Source organism: Mercenaria mercenaria, chromosome 1 (genome assembly GCF_021730395.1).
Source record: "Mercenaria mercenaria strain notata chromosome 1, MADL_Memer_1, whole genome shotgun sequence".
Lineage (NCBI taxonomy): Eukaryota > Metazoa > Mollusca > Bivalvia > Venerida > Veneridae > Mercenaria > Mercenaria mercenaria.
Window position 1 is genome coordinate 96339967 of NC_069361.1, and position 27380 is coordinate 96367346.

A 27380-nucleotide genomic window follows, 5' to 3' on the forward strand; every position below is an offset into this window, starting at 1 on the left:
CCACTAGATGATGCTACATTACAAATATCAAAGCCCTAGGCTTTCTGGTTTGGACAAGAAGATTTTCAAAGCTTTTCCCTATATAAGTCTATGTAAACCATATGACCCCCAGGGTGGGCCATATTTGACCCTGGGGGATAACTTGAACAATCTTAGTAGAAGACCACTAGATGATGTCACATACAAAATATCAAAGCCCTAGGCCCTGTGGTTTTGAACAAGAGGTTTTTCAGTTTTCCCTATATAAGTCTATATAAACCATGTGACCCCCGGGGCGGGGCCATATTTGACCCCAGGGAAATAATTTGAATCATATTGGTAGAGGACTACTAGATGATGCTTCATATCAAATATCAAAGCCCTAGGCTCTGTGGTTTTGGACAAGAAGGTTTTCAAAGTTTTTCCCTATATAAATCTATGTAAATTATAGAAATAAACAAAGGGCCATAACTCACTCATAAATTGTTGAATCAGTCTGATTTTCAGGGGGACACAACTAGGGTACCAATACATCATTCTGACAAAGTTTGGTCAAAATCCCCCCAGTAGTTTCTGAGGAGATGTGATAACAAGAAATTGTTAACGGACGGACGGACGGACGGACCACGGACACAGAGTGATTTGAAAATTTTTGCTAATAAATGCAACATTATGCTGATATGTTAAATTATAATATACTTACTGAGTTGTTTGTCCGAATCCCAGATCTCTGGAATATTTGTCTCAGCATAATCACTGTCCAACCATGCCTGGATCTCCTGTAACACATACATGTAGTAGCCATACAGCATTGTAAATGGTTAATAAGAAAATTGGTAGAAGAGAAATAACACAGAGCACTTTTAATTAGTACTACCTCATTTACTGGTAACAAAACCACAAAACATTTCAAGCTACCCATTAATGAATGCTGAACAGTGATTGAAACATCTATAAACTGATTTTATCTCTAACAGAGGAAAGAAGTTTGACTGACTTTTCTACAAAGAAAGGTATAGAAATTATTAGAACAGGAAATTTAAGGCATTTATACTAAATCACTTAATATATACACAATATCTAACACAGATGTTTACATACAACATCACATCCTACCTTCTTCTTCTTCTGAGACACACAAAATACAACAATACAGATAAACAATCTGTACAGAATTATCTTAACTATCAAATCTCAAAATATGATAATGTTAGTACTTGATGTCAACAAAATTTATACTAAGATTACTATTTTCTTTAACTTAACAAGCAAAGCACAATGATTTATATTCAAATTCAGAATTCTTAAATATTACGTAACTTTTGATCTGTTTACTCTAGATTACAGAACTGCAGTTAAAACAGAATTAATGTTAAAACCAATTCTTAGTTATCTTTCATTTAATAACAAATTGAGTATGAAATGTATTTTTATTACTAGGACATAGACTGACTTACCACATTCCCTCTGACCTCATCTATGATCTTCTTGAACTGCTTCAGCTGACCGAGTCTAACCAGAGCCTCCAGCTACAAACAGAGAAATATACAACTACAAAACATTTGTTTTATGGAAAAAAAAAACGAAAAAACAAATTCAGTATGTATTTTGAAGACAGTCAAACTGGACGGCAGATTTCGAAAGTTTTCCACTATTAACTGATTTCCTCTAAAATTTTCCCAACAAAAGGAGTCGTCATCACACATAACACTTCAAAAGAAGTCCTGTTACATTTAATTTTGTGTGCATGAAATTTCTTGTGGATACAAGTTTGTCAATTTCCACTCTTTGAATGTGAATTTCACATGTCTGTTTTAACATTGTAGATCAACATAACCAGGAGGAATATTAACAACTTCACAAAATGTTGTTACTGACTATGAGAAGAAACGTCCTAATGCTGTCTATTTAATGATTTTTTCACAGTCTCCAATGCAAATGTTTACCTCCTAACGTTTGGTACATATTTTAATTTAGCTAACTACCATTTCATAGACAGTTATTCAGTACTGGTGTAACTGACCTGTTGTTGTGTCATGCCCTGTATAGCAGGGGGTGGTTTTGCTGTGATCAGTCCCTCCTGACTCCTCAAGAACTGGTGGAACTCTGCATCATATGTAGACTCACTGAAATTATAATACACAATCTTGTACACAAAACACGCAGTACAGTTAGAGCTAAATTTTTAATTTCTGAGATAGGGATCACATAACATCTTTTGGTCTCGTCTGAGTTTGAGATTGAAATTTTTTCAGCAAATTTTACTAGAACATCAAGATTAAATTCCTTTTGAGACGGAACATCAAAACTAAATAGTCACTTGAAAACAGTCATTAACTTAAAAATTCAATTTTAAACATGCAATTTAGGCAAAAGTGACAAAGTTTCATTATCAAATGCTATTGAGACTGAAAATGTTTTGTGAACATGAGGCCAGGACAAAGTACACATTACTTCTTCTGACATAAAATTTAAAAGCAAATGATTGTTTTTGAGATACTAACCTCTGCATGCCCTTCAGATGTATCCTACACAGCTGTATGGCAAATGTAATCCTGTCCTCATGTAACATACCACGCCCTACACGACTGTAAGTCTCCTGTAAATAACATATACAAACGTACATATTTCAATGATAAAGCCAGCTCAGGGATTTTTTTACCATTTCCAACCTGGGGCCTGGCGCCCATTCAGTTGGGAAAAATGGCGCGTAAAACCCAAAAATTGGGAAATTCATAAAATAAGTTTTACCATCATACCTTTATTTCAGAATTGTTTAATTTTTGTTTTTGTTGTAAGTCACATCAAAAGTCTGGGTTTTTTTGTCTTTTGAAAGTTTTGGAAACCTGAAAATTGAGACTACCTAAAAACTGGGTTTTTTTGGCAGATTTTGGGAAATTTATACCTCAGAATTGGGAAAATAAGCAAATTTTTGGAATTGGGATGGGGCCCATATTCGGCCCCACAATCAGCCTTAAAAAATCCCTGCAGCTCTCTCTTTTGAGAATTTCTTTCTAATAAAACTGACAATATTTTACTGGAATTACTTTCTACAGCATTAAAAGCTGCCTGTGAAAGAAAATAGACAATCAACAGTAGAAAATAATGCTAACTTAAGAAATAGAAAACCTGTGCTCTACTTTAGACTATGCATTAGAATAAGTAAAACTGTTTATTATACATTTATCAGTGATTTATTTAAATATAACTACAGAATGCATCCATGAAAACATGAAAAGGATCCTGTATAAAATGTTACCTGGAAGAGTTCTGATGTTATAACGGACAGTCTGGTACCATATTCCTTCACTCCATTCAGTTTAGGACTGGCAAGTACAGAGTGGAAAATCTCGAGGAAAAACTGCAGCGAGTACTGGTACAGGAAATGAACCTAAAATAAACATTCATGTTGTTGAGATATTTTATTCCACATTACAAAATGCAAGAAACTACAATTAGGAAATAAAGGATGTATGCAGCAGCCTCTAAGTTACCCAAAATTACATCACTCTACTTCTATTTCATATTACTGGATTAGAAGTTACAACCAGACTATAGCATCTCTACGATCAAATCATATAAAATTTGTGATCACATGAATATAAAATTCATATTCTACTTTACCTGTTTCAAAGCCTCGAGAGTGAAGTAGATACTACTACAAGACATAGCAAGTGGCAGATATTGCTGCGATGTTGTCTCCACCTCAGCCATGATAACGTCCGTCTCTTCCATCTTACGTGCAACTTCTGCTGCCTCTTTCTTCAATGTCTCAAGGTGAGTTATGATACTGTCATCATCAAGGATACGTCCTTTCACATCATTCAGGGCCTGCAGCAAGGACTTCTCCAGCTGTCGCAGTCTAACCTGGAACTCACCCTGCAGCTTGAGCAGGTCAGATCTCTTCTCATCAACATCTGGTCTCTCTGACTTCAATACCTGCAGAAAACATGTAAATGTTTTTACATCATTTCTGTACCAGGACAAATGAGCATTTTATGGAAACATTTTATGAAATTCCTTCATCCACGTCTTTCATTCTATTCCAGAATTTTCAACTCTCGTATAATTTTGTTTATTTATTTTATTTTGTAGGGTTTAACGTTGCACCGAAACAATTATAAGTCATATGGCGACTTTCTAGCTTTGATGGTGGAGGAAGACCCCAGGTGCCCCTCTGGATAGAACCACCGACCTTCCTCACATGAAGAATTCAATGCCCCGAGTGAGACTCAAACTCACATCGATTAAGGGCAAGTGATTTTATGTCAGCGACCTTAACTGCTCAGCCACGAAGGCCCCCCATATAATTTTGATTTAAATAATCAGTTTCATTTCTCAAGTAATAATTCTTTTTCCTGTTTTACATATTTTCTTCATTCTTTAATACTAAATGTCTGTGCATTTCAACCTGCCTTATTCAAGAAATGAAATTAAAGTAAACAAGCTGTACAGAATAAATCTATATATCAGGTTCTTGTAGATGTCAACAGGGGCCAATATAGAATATGAAATCAAACCTGGTTCAAACACTGATCCTGTAAACTGCTTCTTGTCACTGTGAAATTAACAAATGTCACCCTGGAACAAAGGTCTGGTGGGAACTCCACCTGAAACAGAAAACCCAGCTTAATCATGTATCAAAATCGCCACTTGATTTCGCAGAGTATACCCTTTTAAAATGTACAAAGAGTAAATAAATTATCAAATGTACACAGAGAAAATTAATCACCAGACTGAAAACTTTTCTCACCTCTCCTCTATTATACTAAATTAAAAATTTACATCAAAAGATTCTATTGCAGAAAATAATTGCTAAAGGTCTTAAATTCATTGAACTTTTACTTTACCATGTATCCAATATACCTAACTTACAACATTTTTGCACTGTGGCTAATACATTTATTCTGTCAGAAATCGGATGCATATCCTATAAGCAATTACTTACATTAGGATCCCTAGTCGACAGGAAGATGGTGAAAGATGGTGACAAGTCAATATCCTGGTCCCCTAGGGTGATCAGCACACGACCACCAGTACGTCTCAACTCACGATTCAACACAGGATTCAGTATTGGATCATAGCTTTCAACGTCTTGTACAAGCAGTGGGTTACCAAATCTCAGAGCACTCTCAAGATTCTTGCGGAATGAATCATCAAGGAAACTGAAAATTGGTAAATGTTCTTAGGACCTTCTGCAAATTACAACTTTGTAACAATTTCCATGAAAACAAGTATTTAACTATAGCTGCTTTTAAGAAAAGCGCATGTCTCCCACAACTGCCTAATCATCTGAATAGTTATGTATCTGAGTGAACCATGCAACAATGACTTAGAGTGCGGATACTGGCATCTGTGTATGCACCAATGACTTGAGTGCGGATACTGGCATGCGATTTTCGGTAATTCAAGTGCCATAATTCTGAAGTGCCTGGGCCAATTAGACTAGTTATCGAACTTGGCCGAGGACTTATCGCAAATACATTCTGTTCAAGTTTGGAGAAGATTGGATGAGAAATGTTTGACTTAAGAGTGCGGACAAGATCTGTGACAGACACGCTGAATTGGGAAAATAAGAACGATAATGCCCAAAATTGGGAAAAACAGAAATATGTTTAATTTCCTTACTAAGTGATATAAATCTCTACATTTCCTAACTGAATGTTGTTAGAAGTGTTTACATTTTTTCAAAACCACTTTTGGATTTAAAATCGTGAAATTTAAGGGTGGTAAAATTAATTAAGACATCAATACAACTTATTTTGACTATCAAAAATCGGTACATTCGCGCTGATTTTGATATCCAATTTTTCAAAAACTAGGAGAGATATTGTAATTTTTCATTATCATAAATGATTAACTGGCTTAATGGAACATATTTAAACCGACAGAAGTCTATATTTTTCTTGAAAATCGCCAATATTTTGTTTGTCATGTATTTTCGCAATGGTAACCTTGATGCAATTTTGATCTCAAAAAGGACGTTTTGGTGTCATTTCTGCACATTTCATGTTAGGTATCGCAGATCACACCCAAATATAAACTGTTATATTTTGGAAATAAAATCTTTTAATTTGAGGAGGGATAAACACCTTTTTTGGGGGAAAATTGATGATTTTTGGGGGAAAAATAGCCTATTTTGGCAAGGGGAAACTGCTGAAATTCGGCAGTGGAAGTAGGCAAAAAAATCACTGCAGGAGTAAATCAATATGTCTCGCACTACAGTGGTGTGGGAGACATAATTATTCTACTGTGTTGAAATGCCAAATATCTTCACAATAACCTGACAAAATGCTACAGAATGGAATATGAAAGTCTTCCCTTCATACCTAAAAAAAAACCAAAACTTTTATTTGCATTTTACACTTCCATTCAAATGACATTTTAATGTCGGAAACTTTAGTAAACAGGAGATAGATCATAAGTCAGATCAGGTCTATAAAGGAAATACTGGTTGTCTTCAAACCAAGATGTAATGAACTTGTGTAATACTTGAGCTCAAACTAACTTTAGTACCATTATCCAGTCCAAAACTAAAAGTTGCACCTATAACACAGCTGCAAAGAAATAAAACAAACCTTGTTCTGGTGATTTTCTTGTCTCTGTACTCATTACAGATAAATGTTGTGGCCTGGCCCGAGGGGTCAATGATCAGTGGGTACCTGTTGAACCTCTTCAACATGATGGCATTTTCTGTGCACAGATCATCAGCTGGTAGGGCATTCGCTTGCCATCTCAAACGTTCATCAGCATTTGATAGATACTGTAATAGTAACAGAAAGTAACCAAAAAATGAAGTCTGATATTCAAGTATAAAATCCATAGAACTTTAAATATCTCTGTTATCAACTCTTTCATAAATATTTTGACTAAGCATGGGATCATTGCTGTTTTTAACATATGATAAATTAATTCTATATGAAGTTCGAATTATCTCCATAAGTGCTATGAAACACCAATCCAACTTTTTTTAATATATTACAGCTGTAAGGATATGTACGACAGATTTACCTCAGTCCTAGCCAGGTCACTTCTGAACTGTATGGAAGCTTTCTGTAAATGATGGGACCATACAGAGAATAAGTTCCTTCTCATCTTCTGGTCGAAGTAACCTGTTAAATTTAAACAAATCTTAGCAAATCATATCCAAGATTGTGGTGAATTATTTCCTTTTTGTTCTTAAACTATGTTCTTGGGTTACATCAAAGTACTAAAATAACAGTCAACTTTAAAACACAAAAGGTCTTTCAAATATTGGCCCTTAAGTCACATTGTTAGAAATACAAAAGATGTTACAGAGGAGAAACTAACTACTTCAGAATTTGAATCACAACATAAAACAAACTGCTCACAATTTTGACCTGCAACATGAAATTACTGTTATAATGCTGCCTACCAGCATATGCCATGAAGGCAGATGAAATAAGAACATCTCCTATGATTGTAGCCATCTGGTTCTTGAATGTTTCACTGCCAGCCTCCCATCTCACCTTCTCACTGGCCAGAGAGTCAAGCAGGGCTACACTGCGCTCAACCTAGAAAACAAGTTACTTTCAACCTCCAAAAACATGTAAACCTTATCATGATATGTTCATTTACTTACTACAGAAATTACCATACAGATTTTAATCGCAATGTTTCAACAAATACATTTTTTTGTGAATTGCTTATTTACAAACAAGAAAGCACTTGAATTCATTCCTTTGTCAATTATATACAGTGTACTATTTAAGCAAATAGTTATACAGACCAAGTTCTTAGTTTTTAATCTGTTTTTGCTTATTTTTTTTAGATATTGTGTAAAGCCATACTTCCCACAATGTACTTCAATTTACTAAACCAGTGTCTTTAGATAAACTCATTCTACGTAGTAACTGACAACTTCCCTTCACAAATCAGCGGTGGAGACAAGCAACTTCATTTGGTTCAGTCTCCACTGGGGATCAAAGTCATGACCTTTTTTCTTTGTCGTTTGAGGATAAAAACTCAAGACGCCTTGACCAGCAGTGCTCTGCTTACCTAATCAGGTTAGCTTCAAATCATACTTGTAGAACATTTGTACAAACCTTTAGTTCTACAGCACTAAGATCAGCCTTGATGGCCTGGGCCTGGCTGATCAGCAGGGCATACTCCTCCTTGTACTTAGAAATACTCCTCTCCAGGTCGGCAATCAACCTCATCACATCATCACCCTTCATCTTGTTCTCGTTAGCCTGTGATTCTAAAGCTAGTAACTCATTACGTAGTGGCTCTACACGCTTCAACATGTCAGCATAGTTAATCTAAAACATAAAACATATCCACTCTTCAGTATATTAATAAAGAAGTAATGTCTAATTTGAAGAGGTGATACTCCCTATTATATTTCTTTCATTTTTCATGAAGTAAAAAGTGTATCAACCATACTGTTTAAATTGTGTTCCAGCAAAGTGTTTAATAGGTGTCAAAACAGATCTAACTCACCATAAATGTACAAAACACAAGTGTGCACTTTACCTGAGCAATTGCCCATTTCACCATAGGTCCACAAGCCAAACTAGCTCTGTTCACTTTCTCATAGTTGAAATCTGTATTACTCAGATACTTGTTCTTCATCTTGGACCTTATTTCATCACTGGAATTAAACAAAACTACATTTGCAAAATAGAAAAACTTGATTAACTACTGTTTTAATTCTTTGTTTTCATTTCAATTTCTCCTAATAAGAACAGATAGTTTTCCAAATAAAATATCTCTAGGCTCAATATGCAAAGACACACAAGTTGTCTGTTATTTTCTACATTGTATCCCCCACTTGTAACATGCCGTTTGTATCAGTTTAATGTCACCTAATGTTCAAGTATGACGTAATGAAAATACGTTTACTTATTCTAATCAAGTCAGTGGTGTGTATTGTCATCTTCAGTATCATGCATTACATCATTATTACTTTCTATCTTTATTACTAGTATACAACTTGTTCAGCAGCACCACATCACCCTTTTCTTCATCAAGTTTATCTACATGATGGGCATCCAAGCACTACCATTCACAGAAATCTTTACTTACGAGATATCATCAGTTTTGAGAGCAACTATTTTTGCAATAAAATCATCCTTAACAATGATTCCACGTATAGCCTTCCAATCTCCGGACTCTCCCAGCAAGAGACAGATTGCCTCTAGAGCTGTTTTCACTGCCTGGGGTGGGTTACCCATAGATCGTATCTCTACTAGATCCTTCTTCTTGATAGATTTCACAGCTGTAAATCACAGTCCACAAACATCTAGTATACATACACATAGTGGTGTTTGGTAGAAAGATAGATGAAAGTTTTCAAGTGCAGACCATGTGCAGGCTGATCTTGATATGCACTGGTCGCAAAGGCAAAATCAAGGTTAATGTAAATCTTCGCCAAAACTCACTTGAAGTCTGTGACTTCCCATCACGACTGCTAAGAACATAATTACAGTTGTAATGACCATTATGAAATGCCTGTCACATGGCCAGACATAAAGTATAAAAGCTCTTCAGCTTAAGCTATATTCAATCCCATTTATTTCCACAATAACAGTACCAGTAAATATACCCATCTCTCTAGATAACACAGTAAATATACCCATCTCTCTAGGTAACATTCACTGAAGCTTTCATCTACCTTTCTCTTAAATTATGCATATTTAAAAAAAAATACTCAGTATAAAAAAAGACTTACGACAAATCATCAGTTCTAAAATTGACAATGCTTGAGATGAAGTTGTCTCTCATTATAATGGACCTCATTGCCTTCCAGTCGACATCAGGCTCACCAAGGAGCATACAGATGGCCTCAAGGGACAGCTTGACAAGCGGGGGAGGGTTGGGCAGTGCTCGGATCTCCGCTAGATGCTGCTTCTTGATGGATTTCACAGCTACACGCAGGCAGAGGAGAGGAAGTGTGCAAAATAAATACAGGAACAAGCATGCAAGGTTTATCCATAATGCCAGTAAACACAATTTTAAAGAAACTTTAGAATACTCTGTGCGAGGATAACTTTCTGGTATTTTCTAACAACTGAATAGTACAGAACACTACATTTTTTCATATTTACTATGATGTTTCCATCTATCGATTACTCAAATTTTCATGATCTGGTCAAGATAACAAGAGCTGTCTGATGACAGCGCGCTCGACTATTCGAAGAATTGATTGAAGAATGGGGTCAAAATATTTCCACGGATATTCAGACAAAAGGAATAAATAGATTAGACAAACAATGTTCCTGTATTACTTTGATTTCGATAAGTCTTGCACTAAATGGCAATATATGAGCCAATTTCAAAGTCCAAAAAGGGCCATAATTCAGTCAAAATAGTTATGTACTCTTGCCTACAGATGGAAATCATAATGATAAACAAGTGTTCAAAGATTAAAAGCCATATGTCAAATAGTTTTGACAAAACATGGACTTGTATGAAAACAGAACCAATTTCAAAATACAAAAAGGACCATAATTCAGCCAAAATAGATGACAGAGTTATGTTCTCTTTCCTACAGATAGAGACTATTATACTAAACAAGTGATAAAAGTTTCAAAGCCATATGTCAAACACTTTACAAAAAATATGAACTGGTACGAAAAGCTTAACAAAGATTTCTAAGTCAAAATGGGCCATAATTCAGCCAAAATCCTTGATGGAGTTATGAACTCTTGCCTATAACTGGACATGGTGATGGTAAACAGGTGTTGAAAGTTTCAAAGCTTTATCTCAAAAGACTTTGTCAAAATATGAACTGGTACGAAATATTAACCCAGATTTCTAAGTCAAAAAGGGCCATAATTCAGCCAAAATCCTTGATGGAGTTATGTACTCTTGCCTATAACTGGACATGGTGATGGTAAACAAGTACTGAAAGTTTCAAAGCTTTATCTCAAAAGACTTTGTCAAAATATGAACTGGTACGAAAAACTTAACCATGATTTCTAAGACAAAAGGGGCCATAATTCAGCCAAAATCCTTGATGGAGTTATGTACTCTTGCCTATAACTGGACATGGTGATGGTAAACAGGTGTTGAAAGTTTCAAAGCTTTATCTCAAAAGACTGTCAAAATATGAACTGGTACGAAATATTAACCCAGATTTCTAAGTCAAAAAGGGCCATAATTCAGCAAAAATCCTTGATGGAGTTATGTGCTCTTGCCTATAACTGGACATGGTGATGGTAAACAAAAATTGAAAGTTTCAAAGCTTTATCTCAAAAGACTTTGTCAAAATATGAACTGGTACGAAAAACTTAACCATGATTTCTAAGTCAAAAGGGGCCATAATTCAGCCAAAATCCTTGACTGAGTTATGTGCTCTTGCCTATAACTGGCCATGATGATGGTAAACAAGAGTTGAAAGTTTCAAAGCTTTATCTCAAAAGACTTTGTCAAAATGTGGACTGGTACGAAAAACTTAACCAAAGGTGTGACGCCGACGCCGTGGTGAGTAGGATAGCTCTACTTATTCTTCGAATAGTCGAGCTAAAAATCACATAATTCTAAAGTTTCTTTCAAGTATTGAAACATAATGTATCAAAACATTTCTTAAGTATTTGATATATATAATTACAGTACATACCCTGTCAATGTTTGTTACATAAAAGAAAATGTCAAACTATCAGGACTATAAATGATACCAATATTTCAAATTAAATTTATTGATCTGAAACAGGTCACACTTTGGCCCAATCATCTATAATGGCTTGTTTAATGTATTTAAGCATCATATCACTACAAAAAATTTAGACTTTTTGAATAATTGGTTACAATGAGCTGGGTATGTACAAGTAGCAGTGAAGATCCTGTGTACGGAGATACAACACAATATCTCTAGAATGCAGTTCAAACACATTCACCGTGTACCTGCTTACTAAACATACTGCATATATCCATACACAGTAACTCATACAGGAAATACTTAAAGAATGATACAAAGTTACAACAGTATCAAAATATCCAAAAATAACCAGCAAATATTCAACCCACACTTAAAATCACCTCAAACATGTAACCATGCTTTTAGAAATTCTGTTTATCTTGTATCAACTGGTAACTGTAGAAATATGAAATTAAAAATTTTGCTTCAAATATTTCTAACTGCTGTTCAATACAGATAAACAGAAGATTTCCTAAGCATGGCTACTGTCATGCATTTAGTCTGTAATATACTATAAATCCATAACATATTACATTCATCGAGTATTAAGCTGGTATTACAGAATTACCACTACCAAATGAAATATTTGTCATGATTGTCCTAATGCTGTGGAAAATACAATGTGTTTAAAGTAACGCAGATGATAAAATGGTGTCCACCAGGACAACAAAATGTGTAAGAAATCATTCTGGATTATTTGGTTTGCAAGGGAAAATATAATGAAAGTATAGTGAAATAATATTTTGAATGTTAAGACATGTTTATGAACAGGAAGGTAGGTTGAAATAATTTTTTCCCATTATTTTCAAAGAAGTCTTGCAAATCAAACAACCTCATTTACCAAATGGTTTCTTCTGAGTTTTTTTTTTCTTTAGTTTCAATCTTATGATCAGAAAAATAATGGGAAATGGAAGGATGTAATGGATATATTATTTGAAGAGAAATCCCGAAGCAGCAACCCTTTAAAGAATTGCAGCCAGTGATAGAGATTATGACATTTGATATAACAGTTTTACATGAACTGTACAATATTGTGATTTATGAAAGGTTATATTCAGTAAATATCGAGGAAGAAGCAGTTTGCCGACTCCAAATATTTGTTATGTTTTATGTACTGTATCAAAATTGTGTTATTAAATATTTTTTCAAGTCGTGAAATGATATGTAAAAGATATAAACTTTAAAACAAACAAATTGACAAAAACCAAACGAAGATAAGCTGCCAATACAAAATCAAACAGCAACAAAATTTACAATTTACCACATAAAACAAATTTACCAGCAACTAAACAAAACATAAAATGGCAAACTGTTCCTGGGAAAGGCCATCTGTTTATTGTGGATAATTTTCTTCCTTTTTAAATCATATTTCTTATAATTCCACCGACATGTCAAACTCAATCTAAAGTAAGCAAGTTTTAATGACATTTCAACTGAATACAGTTTCATTAAACAAAATATCTCTAAAACAACTTACTAACAGAAATAATCAAAACCACATAAAAGTCCATGAACATATTCAAAATCTTGTATCTTATTTCTTAAAAACAACCTATAATAATAATTAAGTTGAGAAAAATAAGATTGTTCTTTAATGAACTCCTGTAATTGCCCCTTCACTGAGAAAACTAATTTGTATTAAGGTACTTTGGAGGTTTAACATAACATATCCAACAGATCCAAATAGATTTAGTAATGAAATGGTTTAACAGGAACTTTTTGTTGAACATAAACTGGAACCTTATAATGAATTACTTTACATACCTTGCTGAGCCTCTATGACAGCTGGTTCCACCTTGTCCAAGTCCTCTTTCACATCCACTTGTTTCTCTTGGATTACTTTTGTCTGTTCTCTCAGAGCCTGCTGGATCTCCTGGGACGTCACTTTCTTACGTTCTGCTTCTTGCTGATCTTTCACCTGAAATATACAGCATATAAGGTCTGGCTTCACATCAGGTGTAAAGGTATACTACTTTAAAGCAACTAAATTCAATTAACGTTTTCACTGTATCACTAAACCTGTGTTAAAGGGAATTCCTATAGTTTTTTATGCGCATCTTTCTGCGCAGCCGGCACTTTCAATGGAAAACTGAACTGAAGTCAACATTTGTTGAAACATGTTACAGACAATCTTAAATATGAGGAATTTTGAATGAATAACATTTTTGATAAGTTATATCAATAATCAAATGTTGATACTGGTTTATGTAGTATTGACAAGTATCATGCCTGACAGGTATCTTGCTATTTTTGTGGTTGTGTTTTTATATCGCATTTTAGTACAAAGACAGTGTTGTTCATATAATGTAAGATAATTGACTTAGTACTGATAAGACAATATCACCTTTCAGATTATTTAGTATTCAATTATAGAAAGAATTAAGAATTTTTAAAACTTTTTTTTTTAACTTTTAGCAGACATACATGTAATCAATTTGGCCAGGTTCGCGCCATTTCCGTCCGAACAGGTGTTGTATTCTAGCGGTCTTAACATAAAATTTAGCCTGGTGACCCATACATTTTTAGACATTTTTATGCTCACAATACAGTTATCTATACACAAGAAGAAAAAGAAAAAATTCTATGAAAGAGTTTTTTCAAAATTTAAAAAAATATTCTTCACTATGGGTATTTTTCATTGAAAAAAGTTCACAAAAGTAAATATGAAACAATATTTTTTTTTCATTTGTTCCCATTATTGTAAGGATAGAGTATTACAAATATGACTATGATATCAAATAAGTATATAATAAAATCTGTAAAAAGAAAAAAACCGTATTGTGCTGCCTGGATGAATATTTTGTTTGGTATTTATAAAAAAGCAGAAAATTATGAAAATGTTGAAAAATCGCTGGCAGTTGCAGCAACAGTGGGTGTGTTCAAAACAATTTTTCACAAAAACAAGCCTGGTGACCTATTGTTTTTATTTGTTCATTGTTTTCAGCACAAATTTTCCTATCATATATGTGAATTTAAAAAAATTCTATGAAAGGAAAAAAACTATAGGAATTCTCTTTAAGCACAATTCTTTACATTTAATTTCTGCTTAAAGATAAAACTGTAAACTAGATGCCTACGGGCAACATGTCGAGCCCACCAGCTGTCCAAAGGACTGGGAGTTGCACACGACACTCTTGTCTCATTGAGGCAAACGTTTATGCCAACTAAAACAATATAAGTTATTTATAATAATAACAATGGGAAGTAAATCTTAAAAAAGAAAAAAATTCTAAGTCCACACAAAAATCCTTACCAATAAAGATAGGTCAAAAAATACACCTCAAGTTGGATGTAACATGCATGCTGTACTACAGAAAAGATGTGTTGATTTTTCCCTACGACCAGTAATAAAAAAGTTACAATATAAGCTATTTATAGTAACAACACAGGGAAGTAATTCTAGGTTAGTGCGCAGGACACTCCGTCTCGTGATGATGAACAACTGTGCCAAGTTACATCAAAATCCCTCTATGCATGAAAATGAAATGCTCCGGACAGTCATTTTTGTATCTGGCCTTTGACCCCTAAGTGTGACCTTGACCTTAGACCTAGGGACCTAGTTCTTGCGCACGACATTCTGTCTCATGGTGGTGAACATTTGTGCCAAGTTATACCAAAATCCCTCCATGCATGAAGAAGAAATGCTCAGGACAAAGTCATTACTGAAATTGACCTTTTACCTCTTAAGTGTGACCTTGACCTTTAAGATAGTAACCTGGGGTTTGCGCAAGACACTTCGTCGCACTGAGGTTAACATTCATAAATATAACCGAGATTGCTACATGCATGTCAAAGTTATGGTCCGGACAAACAAATCCGAACAGACGGACGCATGCACGCATTCACATATTACACCGAACAGCTATTTGAACAACTATGTCTTCGCTTTTGCAAGCGGGCTCGACAAAAATGGCATTTCCTCATAAGTGGTATATTTTAACAAATGAGTTCAGGCCCTTAACAAAAAACTTGTACTTCAAAATTTTGTTAAGAAAGTTTCTGTTATAGACTCAAGCATGCTTATAAAACAAAGTAATTAAACTTAAAAAAGTTACCATTTGTTTCAGTTTGGAGTTTGCAGCATTGTTTTTGTCCTCCAGTTCAATACGTTTGACTGAGAGAGATTTCTGTAGTTCTCCGACTTGTTTGACAGTATCATGGATCTTCTGTAGACCAATGTTCAGATGGAGCTGCTGTTCCTCAAGGTCAGATCTCTTCTCCTGGTACAACTTCGCCTGAAATACAGCAAACAATTTTATTGAATTCACTTTTCTTACAGAATTTAGAGAATTATACAAAATCTAGTGGCAAAATAAAATAATCGCAACATAAACTCATTGTTTTTTGAGAATGTAAACAATTAGTTTTGAAATCACCACATTCTTATGTATAGGAATAAATACCTCTGAGCAAATATACTGGACACCCAACAGAAATAATCATTTTGTGAAAAATCGTAAGAATACAAAATACAACTCAAATTTCCTATACATTTGTGTTCCAAGGTATATCTCTTAACAAATCCTACAATATATTTATATTGTGTGCTAAGATAACTGACTCCGGTCGGAGACAGAACTTACAAAGTGGTTAATAAAGTCGAGATAGTGTCGAGGAGTGATAGCCATGGTTCTTCCACCACGTTTCTGCACTCGTGTATTAGCCTGGTGTAAGGACAGATGAACAAACACGAAAGCATTGATCACTGCATCACGATGACCTGGTGGCAGGGGAAGTGATGGGTACGCAATTGGGAAATTCTCTGGAGCAATGTACTGAAATGGAAAATTTTAAATATTATTTACATTCATTCTATTGTTCAGTTTCTGAATAGATTGTGACAGAATAAAATAGACAAAGAATGGAACTGAAAAAGTTACAGAGACAAAATATCAGTTCATATGAAATAAAACAATATTTTTGTAACAGAATCACAATCAAAAAAAGATAACAGTATTGAAATCTATAAACAAACAAGTCAGTAATAAAACTCCTGTATAAGTGACATACCTGTCCCTTTTCAAGGTCAATCTTGTTGGTGAATTCCTTGCCAACCTGGTATAAGGCTCCAGTAGACCAGTCACCCAGCCAGTTCAATACACATCTGAAATATTCAATAACTGTTAACTAATTCAGTTCACTGAATATATTGATATGGAAGGACTACCAAATAAAACCACATGTATACATTTTTTATCTCAAAACCTTCAACTTCACACCATTATGTTAAGAAATAAGATGCATGTTGGAGATCCAAAGAAATATATGTTGGTGATCAAAATATTTCCAAAGAAATAGATGTAACATCGCCTTTTAGTAAAAAGTGTAATTGTAATTGTTTGTACCTGTTGAAGAGAGCAGGTGATGTAGAAGCTCTGTCCTTAAGTCCCTCAGCTGATGGGTTCATGGTAAATACAACATGAAGGTTTTTCATGACCTTAAATATACAAAGGTAGCGCACTTTTTACAGCAACAAACAACAGAGTACAGAAAAAAGTACATGTATGCTTTATTTAAAGGGTTGGATTTGATGTAGAAACAGAGAGCTCCGACACTGGAAATTTCTATCAATGTCAATTGTATAACAGTAACAATGTTCAACCTTCAACAAACCAACCTGTTGTGTGAACCATTTGTAAAGTTCCTCAGACGAGTCCAGCATGGACCCTTCCCTGGTAGCTCCCTCCTTGCACTGTGTCATCAGGGTAGTGTATTCATCTCCCTCAAACAAGCCTGGTACCTCACCGTTAGCCAACAATGTGTTCATTCTCTCCAAGAAGCTTGAGTCCAACACATTAGATTCATCCATTATAAAAGCTATTTTCTCATTCTGAAATACAGGAGCATTTATTACGATACACTTAACAAAAGAGTTACATCCACATGATGAATGCTATAACACTAAACGCTTACAAAATTAAGAGCATGTTTAATATAAAAGAAAATGTTAAAGCAATAATTGCACAAATCCTAAACTGAGCATATTAGGATCATGATAATGTGTATTATGTGTAACGTATTTTTTTAATATCCCACTGTATCCCACTGCAACAAGCCAGAGATTTTTACCTTACAACCAGATCTTCTCAGTACAACCCTGAGATCCTCATCAAAGTCTGCAGCTGTATATTTATTGTGCACCTTGATCTGGTACACAGTCAGTCCATTCATCCAGGCCACAAATCTTGACAGAGTTGTCTTTCCTGCGCCACTGACACCAATCAGCAGGACGTGACCCTGGGGCTGACGGAATATACGATCAATACGTAGCACATGATCCAACACCTCATCAAATAGTACCAGCGGTACATCCAACTCTTCTTCATAGAACACCTTGAAAACAATTCAAACAATATAAATGACGCATTACTAACATTACTGAACAAGAGTAATACCGGTACAATACAAAATGCAAAATAAAGTGATATTCAATGGGGACTAATTATGTGCCTTTTGTCTTCAATCTATGAAAACAAACCAAATTCTATAGATCTATTTTATCTCTAAAAACCACAAAGTCATATCACCACAAAATACCATTCTGGCCCAAAGCAGTAGATGATTTCTAACAATACTGAATCAGGAAAAAATGCTGCATCACAGACTGGTCAAAACACAACAGACTAGCTCTTCAAAAGACAAGTAGTTCTTCACTTTCAAAAAACAACTTTTTCCTAAATCCTTTATATATTCCAGTTAACAAAAGCACGTACCTTGAGTCTAGCCTTGGTATATTCTCTCAGCTCTTCTCTGTCTACTGGAGTATAATCCTTGGACAGCCAGTTAGAGAACAGTATAGGACGAGAAATTGCCTCATCTCTGTTAATTCCTGGGAAATGTTTCATGGCTACCATGTCAACGTTCTCATCAGTCCATTGACGCTCCTCATCTTCTATCAATCTGAAAAAGACAAAACACATCACTCATACATTTTCCAAAGCTATTCCCAATTTCATGATGTTCTAATAGTTCACATAATCTGTATTCATGTTTATCTCTAAATTTCACAACAAATATATTCACTTTACCCTACACATCAGTGACAATCGGCTCGGAGTAAACATGGCATATGCTGACAACAACTGGATTACATTTTGTTGTTTTTCTTGTTCCTCCTGCAATAGACAGAATGGTACCTTACCTGTCTTGGAAAAGTCTAAGTGCCTCATGTGCCCAGATTCTCACAAGTCCTTCTACAGAGAGGCTCTCCAGTGGTCTCAGGGCTTCACAAATACCTCTCACCCAGCGGGTCATTTCACGAGGACTGTACACATAGTGGGGCTGCATGTCCTGGGTAAATCTCTCCTGTAAACAAAATACGTCAGGGTAACTCTAAATGGTACAATATTATCAGGGAAGTTATGTCCCTTTACATGTACAGAAAGCAATAGACTTGTATCGGTGGGGACGGGACCCTCGCGTATGCTCAGTGTTTTAATTGCAGTATTCTTGCAACATCATTTTGTACTTTGTCTTATAATGTACATGTTTTGTCTTATTTGTAATTGTAAATGTCTTACGCCCTTGAAATAAAAACTTGAAAACTTTAACTAATTTATAACTTTTTACTACATAATTTTATATATAACTTGAATAGGGAAAACCTAAACGAAACTGTAGCAACATTTACATTCATCTTAATATCCGTTATTTTTCAACAATGACTTGACATTAGCAGTTCTTCAAGTTCTTTGATAGAAGAAATATCACTCTATACCTGTGACATGAGGTAGAATTCAACCATAGCATTGGTAAGAGGTTCAGCATATGGTTTCAGACTGGGTACAAGTCTTAACATGGCTCTGTTAAAGGTGCCATAGATCTGAGTGAGGGAGATCTTGCCTGGGTAGTCAACATATACTACTGGTACATGACGCAAGAACCTGTAACAGAACAACCATGCAATGACATGATTATGGCAAACATAGATACCGTTAACATGATACAGCTTCAACAGAGAGAATGTGTCCTTGTGTCATTTTTAGTAACTGCAAAAAGACAATTTAGATAATACAGCCAACTTCATCAACAAATACTGTAAAATATTCATTGTTTTATGTTTTTCTTTCATTATACTGTAACAGTTAGACAGTACTTCAAAATTCCAATACCATTTATATACAAGAAAATTCCATGCTGTATTAGACTAACATGCCTACAATATTCTAGAGAGGAAAATTCATAAATTTTACTGTAAGTATACAGACCTGTGAGAAAGAGGTTTCCTGCCTGGGTCAGTGGGAGGATTACAGGCTCCTACAAACTGTATTCTCTCAAATTTCACCCAAGTCTGGTCTGATGTCCTGAAAAAGCCTCCATACTCCAACATCTGACGCAGGAATGAAATAACTCTCTGCGTTCCTGAAATGAGCGAACAAAAAACAGAATAATGAAAAAAAGTCTGAAAAAATGACAAGGTTGAACAAATATCTTAAAGCAGATAGTTTAACATTTGGCACTTTTACATTTGCTGTAAAACTGTTTCCAAAATAAGTTACTCACTGCATTTTTCTGACTACATTCACCATCAGCAAGTGCTCACTGAATACCACTGAATACTTTCTTTTTTACCTGTTTTCTATAAAACACTGATTTTTCTTTTTGTTTTGTTTCTGTTTGGTTTAACATCACATCAACAAAATTTAGGTCACAATCATGATACTTTTCAAACTTCCTCTATACTCTAGATTCTCGACTTACTCTAACTACCAAGTGAGGTTTCCAACCCACAATGAGGAGCTAGTGATTCGGAGCTGGAAACAACTACTTGGCAACTAATGTCCCTAGAGCAATGACACATGGATTGCTACAGAAATCAAAATAAAACCTTGATTGATTCAAAAGAAATTCAAGGATACTGTCAGCTAGAATTTTAGTTAAGTGGGAGTTTGTTTACTTTTAGTGCACTACCCTATAACAGTGCAACTGCTTACCATATTTATCCATATTTGGTAAGTTGATTTCATCACAGAAAAGGATGAGCCACTTGTTAATTTGTATTGGAGAAAGTACAACACCATTTGGAGTACGCCTGTACTCGCAGTAGTGGTCAAATGTCTTCAATAACAGTTCGGGAGTAGTTGCACTAGAAAAGTTCAGACCAACAACCTCCATGTCAGGGAGTGATCTTAGGGCACTGAACAAGGTCATTGTTTTTCCTGATCCAGGAGGTCCACACAACACAAGCGGTTTGTGCTCAGCCAGCCATGTAAACAGCAGGTTCTCGTGGCGTACAGTGTCTATTGTTGGTATTACAACATCAGGGGACGCCACCTTGTGGGTCTCAATTTCCACGACTGGAACCCGTGACTGCCATGGTGTCCATTCCCCTGTGATTGATACCTGAAATAATCGACACACGTTACCTAGCTTTCCAATTGTTTACTTAAACCTTAGTGTCAACTGTTTGATGGCATATAGACAATGATATGTGTGGGGAGGGCCGACTGCTATGTTGTAAGAACTTGGGGCCCAACTCTTTTGCTTGCTTTGTTTCTGTATACAAATGTATATATATATATAAGCAATAAAATTTGATTAAACTTGATATAAACCACCAGACTGCATAAAATAAAACTAACAAATTTATAAAAAAAGTTAACAAGCCATGTACATTTACCTCATAGTCAATAATTCTCAAGCCTGTAGCAGGTGGGAGGGGTATAGTTGTGATACCACGTATAAACTGTCCCATGTCTTCTCTTACTTTCAGTCTACCATCTCCCGACAGGGACCACAGCAGACTGTGAATCAAATACTTGCTCATGTATGACTCCAGTTGGTTTTGCTAGAAATATAAAATCAAGAACATTTAATAACAAGAGGGCCAAGATGGCCCTAGGTCGCTCACCTAAGAAACACTCCGTAACAGTGTAAAACATGTTTGACCTAGTGATTTCATGGAAACAAATATTCTGACCAATTTTCATTAAGATTGGACCAAAAAATTGGTCTCTTGCGATAAAACAAGCATTTTCTTAGATATGACCTAGTTTTTGACCCTAGATGACCCATGTTCAAACTCGACCTAGATTTTATCAAGGCAATCATTCTGACCAAAATTCATGAAGATCAACTGAAAAATACAGCCTCTATCACATACAGAAGTTTTTTCTTTGATTTGACCAAGTGACCTAGTTTTTGACCTCAGTTGACCCATATTCAAACTCGGCCTAGATTTTATTAAGGCAATCAACCTGACCGAATTTCATAAAAATCAATTGAAAAAAAAACAGTCTCTATCGCATACACAAGATTTTTCTTTAATTTGACCTAGTGACCTAGTTTTTGACCTCAGATAACCCATATTCAAAATCGACCTAGATTTCATCAACGCAATCACTCTGACCAAATTTCATGAAGATCAATTGAAAAATACATCCTCTATTGCATACACAATGTTTTTCTTCGATTTGACCTAGTGACCTAGTTTTTGACCCCAGATGACCCATTTTCGAACTCGGACTAAATTTTATCAAGGTAATCATTCTGGCTAAATTTAATGAAGATCAGTTGAAAAATACCGCCTCTATTGCATACACAAGGTTTTTCTTTGATTTGACCTAGTGACCTAGTTTTTGACCCCAGATGACCCATTTTCGAACTTGGTCTAAATTTGATCAAGGGTATCATTCTGACCAAAATTCATGAAGATCAATTGAAAAATACAGCCTCTATCGCATACACAAGGTTTTTACGTGATATGACCTAGTGACCTAGTTTTTTAACCCAGATGACCCATTTTCCAACTCGGCCTAGATTTCATCAAGGTTATCATTCTGACCAAAATTCATGAAGATAAATTGAAAAATACCGCCTCTATCGCATACACAAGGTTTTTCTTTGATTTGACCTAGTGACCTAGTTTTTGACCCCAGATGACCCATTTTCGAACTCAACCTAGATTTCATCAATGCAATCATTCTGACCAAAATTCATGAAGATCAATTGAAAAATACAGCCTCTATCGCATACACAAGGTTTTTCTTTGATTTGACCTAGTGACCTAGTTTTTGACTCGAGATGACCCATTTTCGAACTCGGCCTAGATTTCATCAAGGTTATCATTCTGACCAATATTCATCAAGATTAATTGAAAAATACAGCCTCTATCGCATACACAAGCTAAATGTTGACAGACGACGGACGACGGACGACAGACGACAGACGCCAGACGACAGACGACGGACGACGGACGCCGGACATCGAGCGATCAGAAAAACTCACCTGAGCATTGCTCAGGTGAGCTAAAAACATACAAATCACAAGTCAGTCAGGAAATCTATTACATTCCCAGAAAAGCAGTATTTTCAGGACATACAAGCGTATCTATATGTAACAAAGCACCATTACATGAACTGCCAAGTAATCAAAATGTCTGTTACTAAAGGATGACTTACAGCCATAGGGAAATCGGGATGATTGGCATTGTAGTTAAGGATGTTCCTCACAGCTTGGTTTAACATGGAGAACAGAGAGTTCATGGCCCGTAGGCGAGTAAAGTCCATGATGTGTTCAAGATCCATTGCGAATTCCAAACATCTGTTAACTAGACCATCTGAGGTCAGGTGACCACTCAATACCACTGCACAGTCTCTCTGTACCTAAATTAAAGGAAATTATATGTTCTGAGAACATTCAAACTCTTACTGGTTTGTTCTGAAAGCCTACAAATGAGACAGCCAATAAGGCTTTCACCTATATAAAATGACTGACAAACTAAGTTATGCAAGCTCCATAGCAAAGGTACATGAAATCTATACACAATAAATGACTCTTTATGTACTCTCATGTTGAGTAATTTAATTAAATTTCGGATGAAATAATGTGCTTATCAACTCATTGACAATACAATGTGCAGGGATCATCCTACAAGGCGATTTGAGCGATATCGTCGCTTTAAAGTCGGCCACTTCGCCTAATTATCACCTCCGGGCGAAATCCAAATCGCCGAGTTTTTCAGCGAGTTATTATCTGTTTACTTAAAGTTGTAAAACTTTATGCATATTCTAGATTAAATTATCGATAAATCCATAGTCAACCCCGCCTACTCGACTGTCAAACTTCAGCCAATTGTAGCGTTAATATCCCACAGTGTCAATCAATAATATTGTAAACCGCCGCCATTTTGAAATTTTTCAATCGGCGTGTAAAAAGCCGATAAACTTAACGAGAGCATGATCTTATGCAACAATTGTATATTATTTTTTCATTTTATTAAAGATTACTTCAAAAATTATTTCAATTACCATGATTACGGTCCATTTCTGTAAATGAATTGTTCGGGTACTGTGGATAAAAAATGATTTCGCGGACGTCAGAACTGCCGTAAAAAATATTGTAAAAAGATCGCCATTATCTACGAGTTTGATAATTATTATTTTCGAAAAAAATAATAAATAAATAAATCAAATGTATAAATCTGAACAAGTTGATGCAAAAATTGGACATTATAAAAACACGAGATCGAAACATGAATGAAAATTTTCATGGCGTTTTGATCGTGCACCTGTTAAATTTACGAGTTTCGGACATGTAATTTTCGGATAAAAATTTAAAGGCAACTTTTTCATAGCTAAGTTAATACTTTATTTAGAAACTCATGAAAATGATAATGCAAGAATCAATTTCCTTAAATAATTACTGTTTATAAGTTACATCTAGACCCACAGAAAGTGGATATATATAGGCAGGAAACTGAATGCTATGCCGATCCTTCTTAAATTACTCAACTTCTCCCTAAATTCTGTGGAGGGAGAAGTCGCTTCTCCCTAAAATTTTGACCTAGGATGATCCCTGAATGTGTATAAAGAAAAATGCTGTAATTGAGAAAGAACATTACAAAAAGAAAAAGTACCTGTAAGACAGGGGAGACAACCTCTTCCTGTTCTTGTTTACCAATCTTGTAAGTCTCGGCTTCCTCTGTATCATCCAGGGGAATACTCTTCAACCTGAGCATGTAGTTCTCAAACACCATCTCTACAGACAGAACATCTTCACTGAACCACACCATACCACACCTACTTACAGTGGCTAATGTTGCATACCTCAGGTCCTGTACCTCAAACATGATACGCACCTAGAAAAAAATCAAGACTCAATGACGTTACTACATTTTATTAGCTGAACAGTCACACCACTTAAATGTTAGGCAGATGTCTGAAAACATTCCGATTTACCAACAGTCTGGCCCTTGACAATTGACAAATCACTGGTGAACTAAAAAAAATCAATTCAAAAGGCTTCTTACAGTGTATGCAAATATTTACTATGAATGTACAATTTATTACTTACATTTGGTGGTATACCAAGACGTTCACCATTGGGCAATGTAAGAAGTCTGTTATCATCAAGTACAGAGTTGAGATTCTCTACCCATTCTGGATCCACATCTCCATCAAAGATAATCCACTGACGTTTCTGTAACTCTCCTCTAACATTGTCTATAATCCTGTAAAACAATGATCAAAATTCTTCAGATGAAGTGCTGATGTAATCAAACATTAATCTTGCAGGTCTTGTATCTTAAAATAATCCTCTTATTTTACAGAGTCGCATTAGTAAGTGAGTGAGAGAGTTACTCTGTTAACATATCTACAAATAATTCCTATGGAGTCATGGGAGACGGATATACATTTTTAAGATACTCACTTTCTAAGGGTATGTGTAAAGAGACCATCAGTCCATTCTCTTGTGTTTGGATCTAGATTACCATACAAAGCATCTTTGGAAATAGACTGAAAAGATAACATATAAATTTAACTTGATAAAATAAATACCACAAAGTTTATATCCAAAACAATGTCCATGGGAACTGGAAATTACAAGTTAACTTAAATACAGGATAGTATACAAATTATTAGGCACAGTTTGCTGACAAAGAAACAAGATTCATGCCTTTGCATTTTCACTTCATGCCCTTAACAGATGGTCCATTAAAGTGAAGGAACAACTTACTTTTGGGTCAATAACATGGGAGACTCCCTCGACACCTTCCAATCTCTCCAAAGCTTTGAGAAGAACTCTCCATGCAGTAGACTTGCCACTGCCACTTGGTCCTACCATCATCAAACCATGATGTAATACTGTGATCTGATACAGCTGTAATACCTACAATACACATTATATTTATCATTCCATTTTCTGTTAAATATTTCTTGAACAAAGTTTAACTACAAACGTTCATTTTAGCTGGGAAATACAGTCTAAATGTCAAGATATAATTTTCAATTATCAACTTTACCAATATATTTTTTTAAGGAATGCAAATATATTACCTAGTAATGACATCCGCTAAATATAAATGAGTATTTTTTACCTGTATCAATAATCACCCACAAGAAAAAAAATACACAACTGGTCAATACCATAACTGTCTTTTGACATGGTTAAAACATAACAAAAAATCAAACAAAACTGAGCAAGGACAATAAATTCAAACAAGAGCTCATAGAACACAATATGCTCCCCCATGGACCCCCCCCCCCTTGTTGCATTCAGTAACTGCTGTTCTGGGTCAATGTGACCTTGACCTTTGACCTACTGATCTCAAAATCAATAGAGGCCATCTGATGGTCATGATCAACCTCCCTGTTTCGTGATCCTAGGCCAAAGCGTTTTCAAGTTCTCATGTAGAAACCGTTTAACTGTTCCAGGTTAATGTTACCTTGACCTTTAACCTACTGATTTCAAAATCAATCGAGGTCATCTGCTGGTTATGACCAACCTCCCCATCAATATCCATTATCATAGGCCCTAGGGTTCTTGAGTTATCATCCGGAAACCGTTTAACTGTTCCAGGTCACTGTGACCTTGACCTTTGACCTACTAATCTCAAAATCAATAGGGATCATGTGCTGGTCATGATTAACCTCCCTGTCAACTTTCCTGATCCTAGGCCAAAGCGTTCTAGAGTTATCATCTGGAAACCGTTTAACTGTTCTGGGTCACTGTGAACTTGACCTTTGACCTACTGACCTCAAGTCAATAGAGGTCATCTGCTGGTTATGACCAACCTCCCTATCAACTTTCATGATCATACGCCCAAGTGTTCATGAAATATCATCCAGAAACTGATTGGTCTACATACCGACCGACATCTGCAAAACAATATACCCCTCCTTCTTCGAAGTGTGGCATAAATACAGAGCGAGTACTGTGAAATCATTTAATTTCGTGGGCATGAAATTTCGTGGTTTTGGTCAAAACGGCAATTTCGTGGGGATATGAATTCGTGGATTTCAACTTTTGAACATAAAATGAATGGGAATTTTACTTGTTCGTTGGTATTAAATTTCATGAATTGACTCAACCACGAAATCCATGAAAACTAGAGATGCTTTTGAGAAAAGCGCATGTCTCCCACAACTGCAACAATGAAAAATGTCTAGTTTCTCTCGATGGCTTTGATGAATGGACCCCATTGAAAAATGTCTAGTTTCTCTCATTGGCTGTGATGAATGGACCCCATTGAAAAATGTCTAGTTTCTCTCAATGGCTGAGATGAATGGATCCAATCAGTAATTCAAGGGCCATAATTTAAAACTGCCTGGGCGGATTTGGCTAGTTATCGAGGTCTCATGGTCACACATTTTGTTCAAGTTTGGTGAAGATCAGATGAGAAATGTTCGACTTAAGAGTGAGGACAAGCTTTGTGACAGACACACAGACTGGAGTAAATCAATATGTCTCCCACACCACTGTGTGGCGGGAGACATAATTAGTCTCCCACGAATATTAA

At 35.5% G+C, this 27380-nt stretch overlaps 1 protein-coding gene across 6 annotated transcripts in view; it reads right to left on the reverse strand.

Annotated features, from left to right (window-relative positions):
• The window catches only part of LOC123564160 (cytoplasmic dynein 1 heavy chain 1-like), a 91284-nt gene that overhangs the window by 22094 nt on the left and 41810 nt on the right, over positions 1–27380 (reverse strand). For 4 of the 6 annotated variants that reach the window (XM_053517835.1, XM_053517834.1, XM_053517832.1 and 1 more), the window contains 32 exons: positions 25598–25750; positions 25292–25377; positions 24935–25091; positions 24498–24719; positions 23041–23244; positions 21261–21428; positions 20575–20983; positions 19849–20002; positions 19359–19524; positions 18783–18946; positions 18355–18541; positions 17711–17974; positions 17259–17471; positions 16987–17078; positions 16652–16745; positions 16225–16416; positions 15697–15876; positions 13406–13559; positions 9674–9869; positions 8476–8593; positions 8046–8261; positions 7376–7514; positions 6991–7091; positions 6558–6742; positions 4928–5144; positions 4500–4589; positions 3604–3918; positions 3239–3370; positions 2484–2578; positions 2003–2105; positions 1437–1508; positions 683–758 (listed from right to left, as the gene is read on the reverse strand). In XM_053517835.1, the coding sequence (XP_053373810.1) occupies positions 683–758; positions 1437–1508; positions 2003–2105; positions 2484–2578; positions 3239–3370; positions 3604–3918; positions 4500–4589; positions 4928–5144; positions 6558–6742; positions 6991–7091; positions 7376–7514; positions 8046–8261; positions 8476–8593; positions 9674–9869; positions 13406–13559; positions 15697–15876; positions 16225–16416; positions 16652–16745; positions 16987–17078; positions 17259–17471; positions 17711–17974; positions 18355–18541; positions 18783–18946; positions 19359–19524; positions 19849–20002; positions 20575–20983; positions 21261–21428; positions 23041–23244; positions 24498–24719; positions 24935–25091; positions 25292–25377; positions 25598–25750 (5314 nt within the window). Of the gene's footprint in view, positions 1–682; positions 759–1436; positions 1509–2002; positions 2106–2483; positions 2579–3238; positions 3371–3603; positions 3919–4499; positions 4590–4927; positions 5145–6557; positions 6743–6990; positions 7092–7375; positions 7515–8045; positions 8262–8475; positions 8594–9027; positions 9221–9673; positions 9870–13405; positions 13560–15696; positions 15877–16224; positions 16417–16651; positions 16746–16986; positions 17079–17258; positions 17472–17710; positions 17975–18354; positions 18542–18782; positions 18947–19358; positions 19525–19848; positions 20003–20574; positions 20984–21260; positions 21429–23040; positions 23245–24497; positions 24720–24934; positions 25092–25291; positions 25378–25597; positions 25751–27380 lie in introns of all 6 variants that reach the window. The other 2 variants (XM_053517837.1, XM_053517828.1) reach the window with 1 other exon arrangement.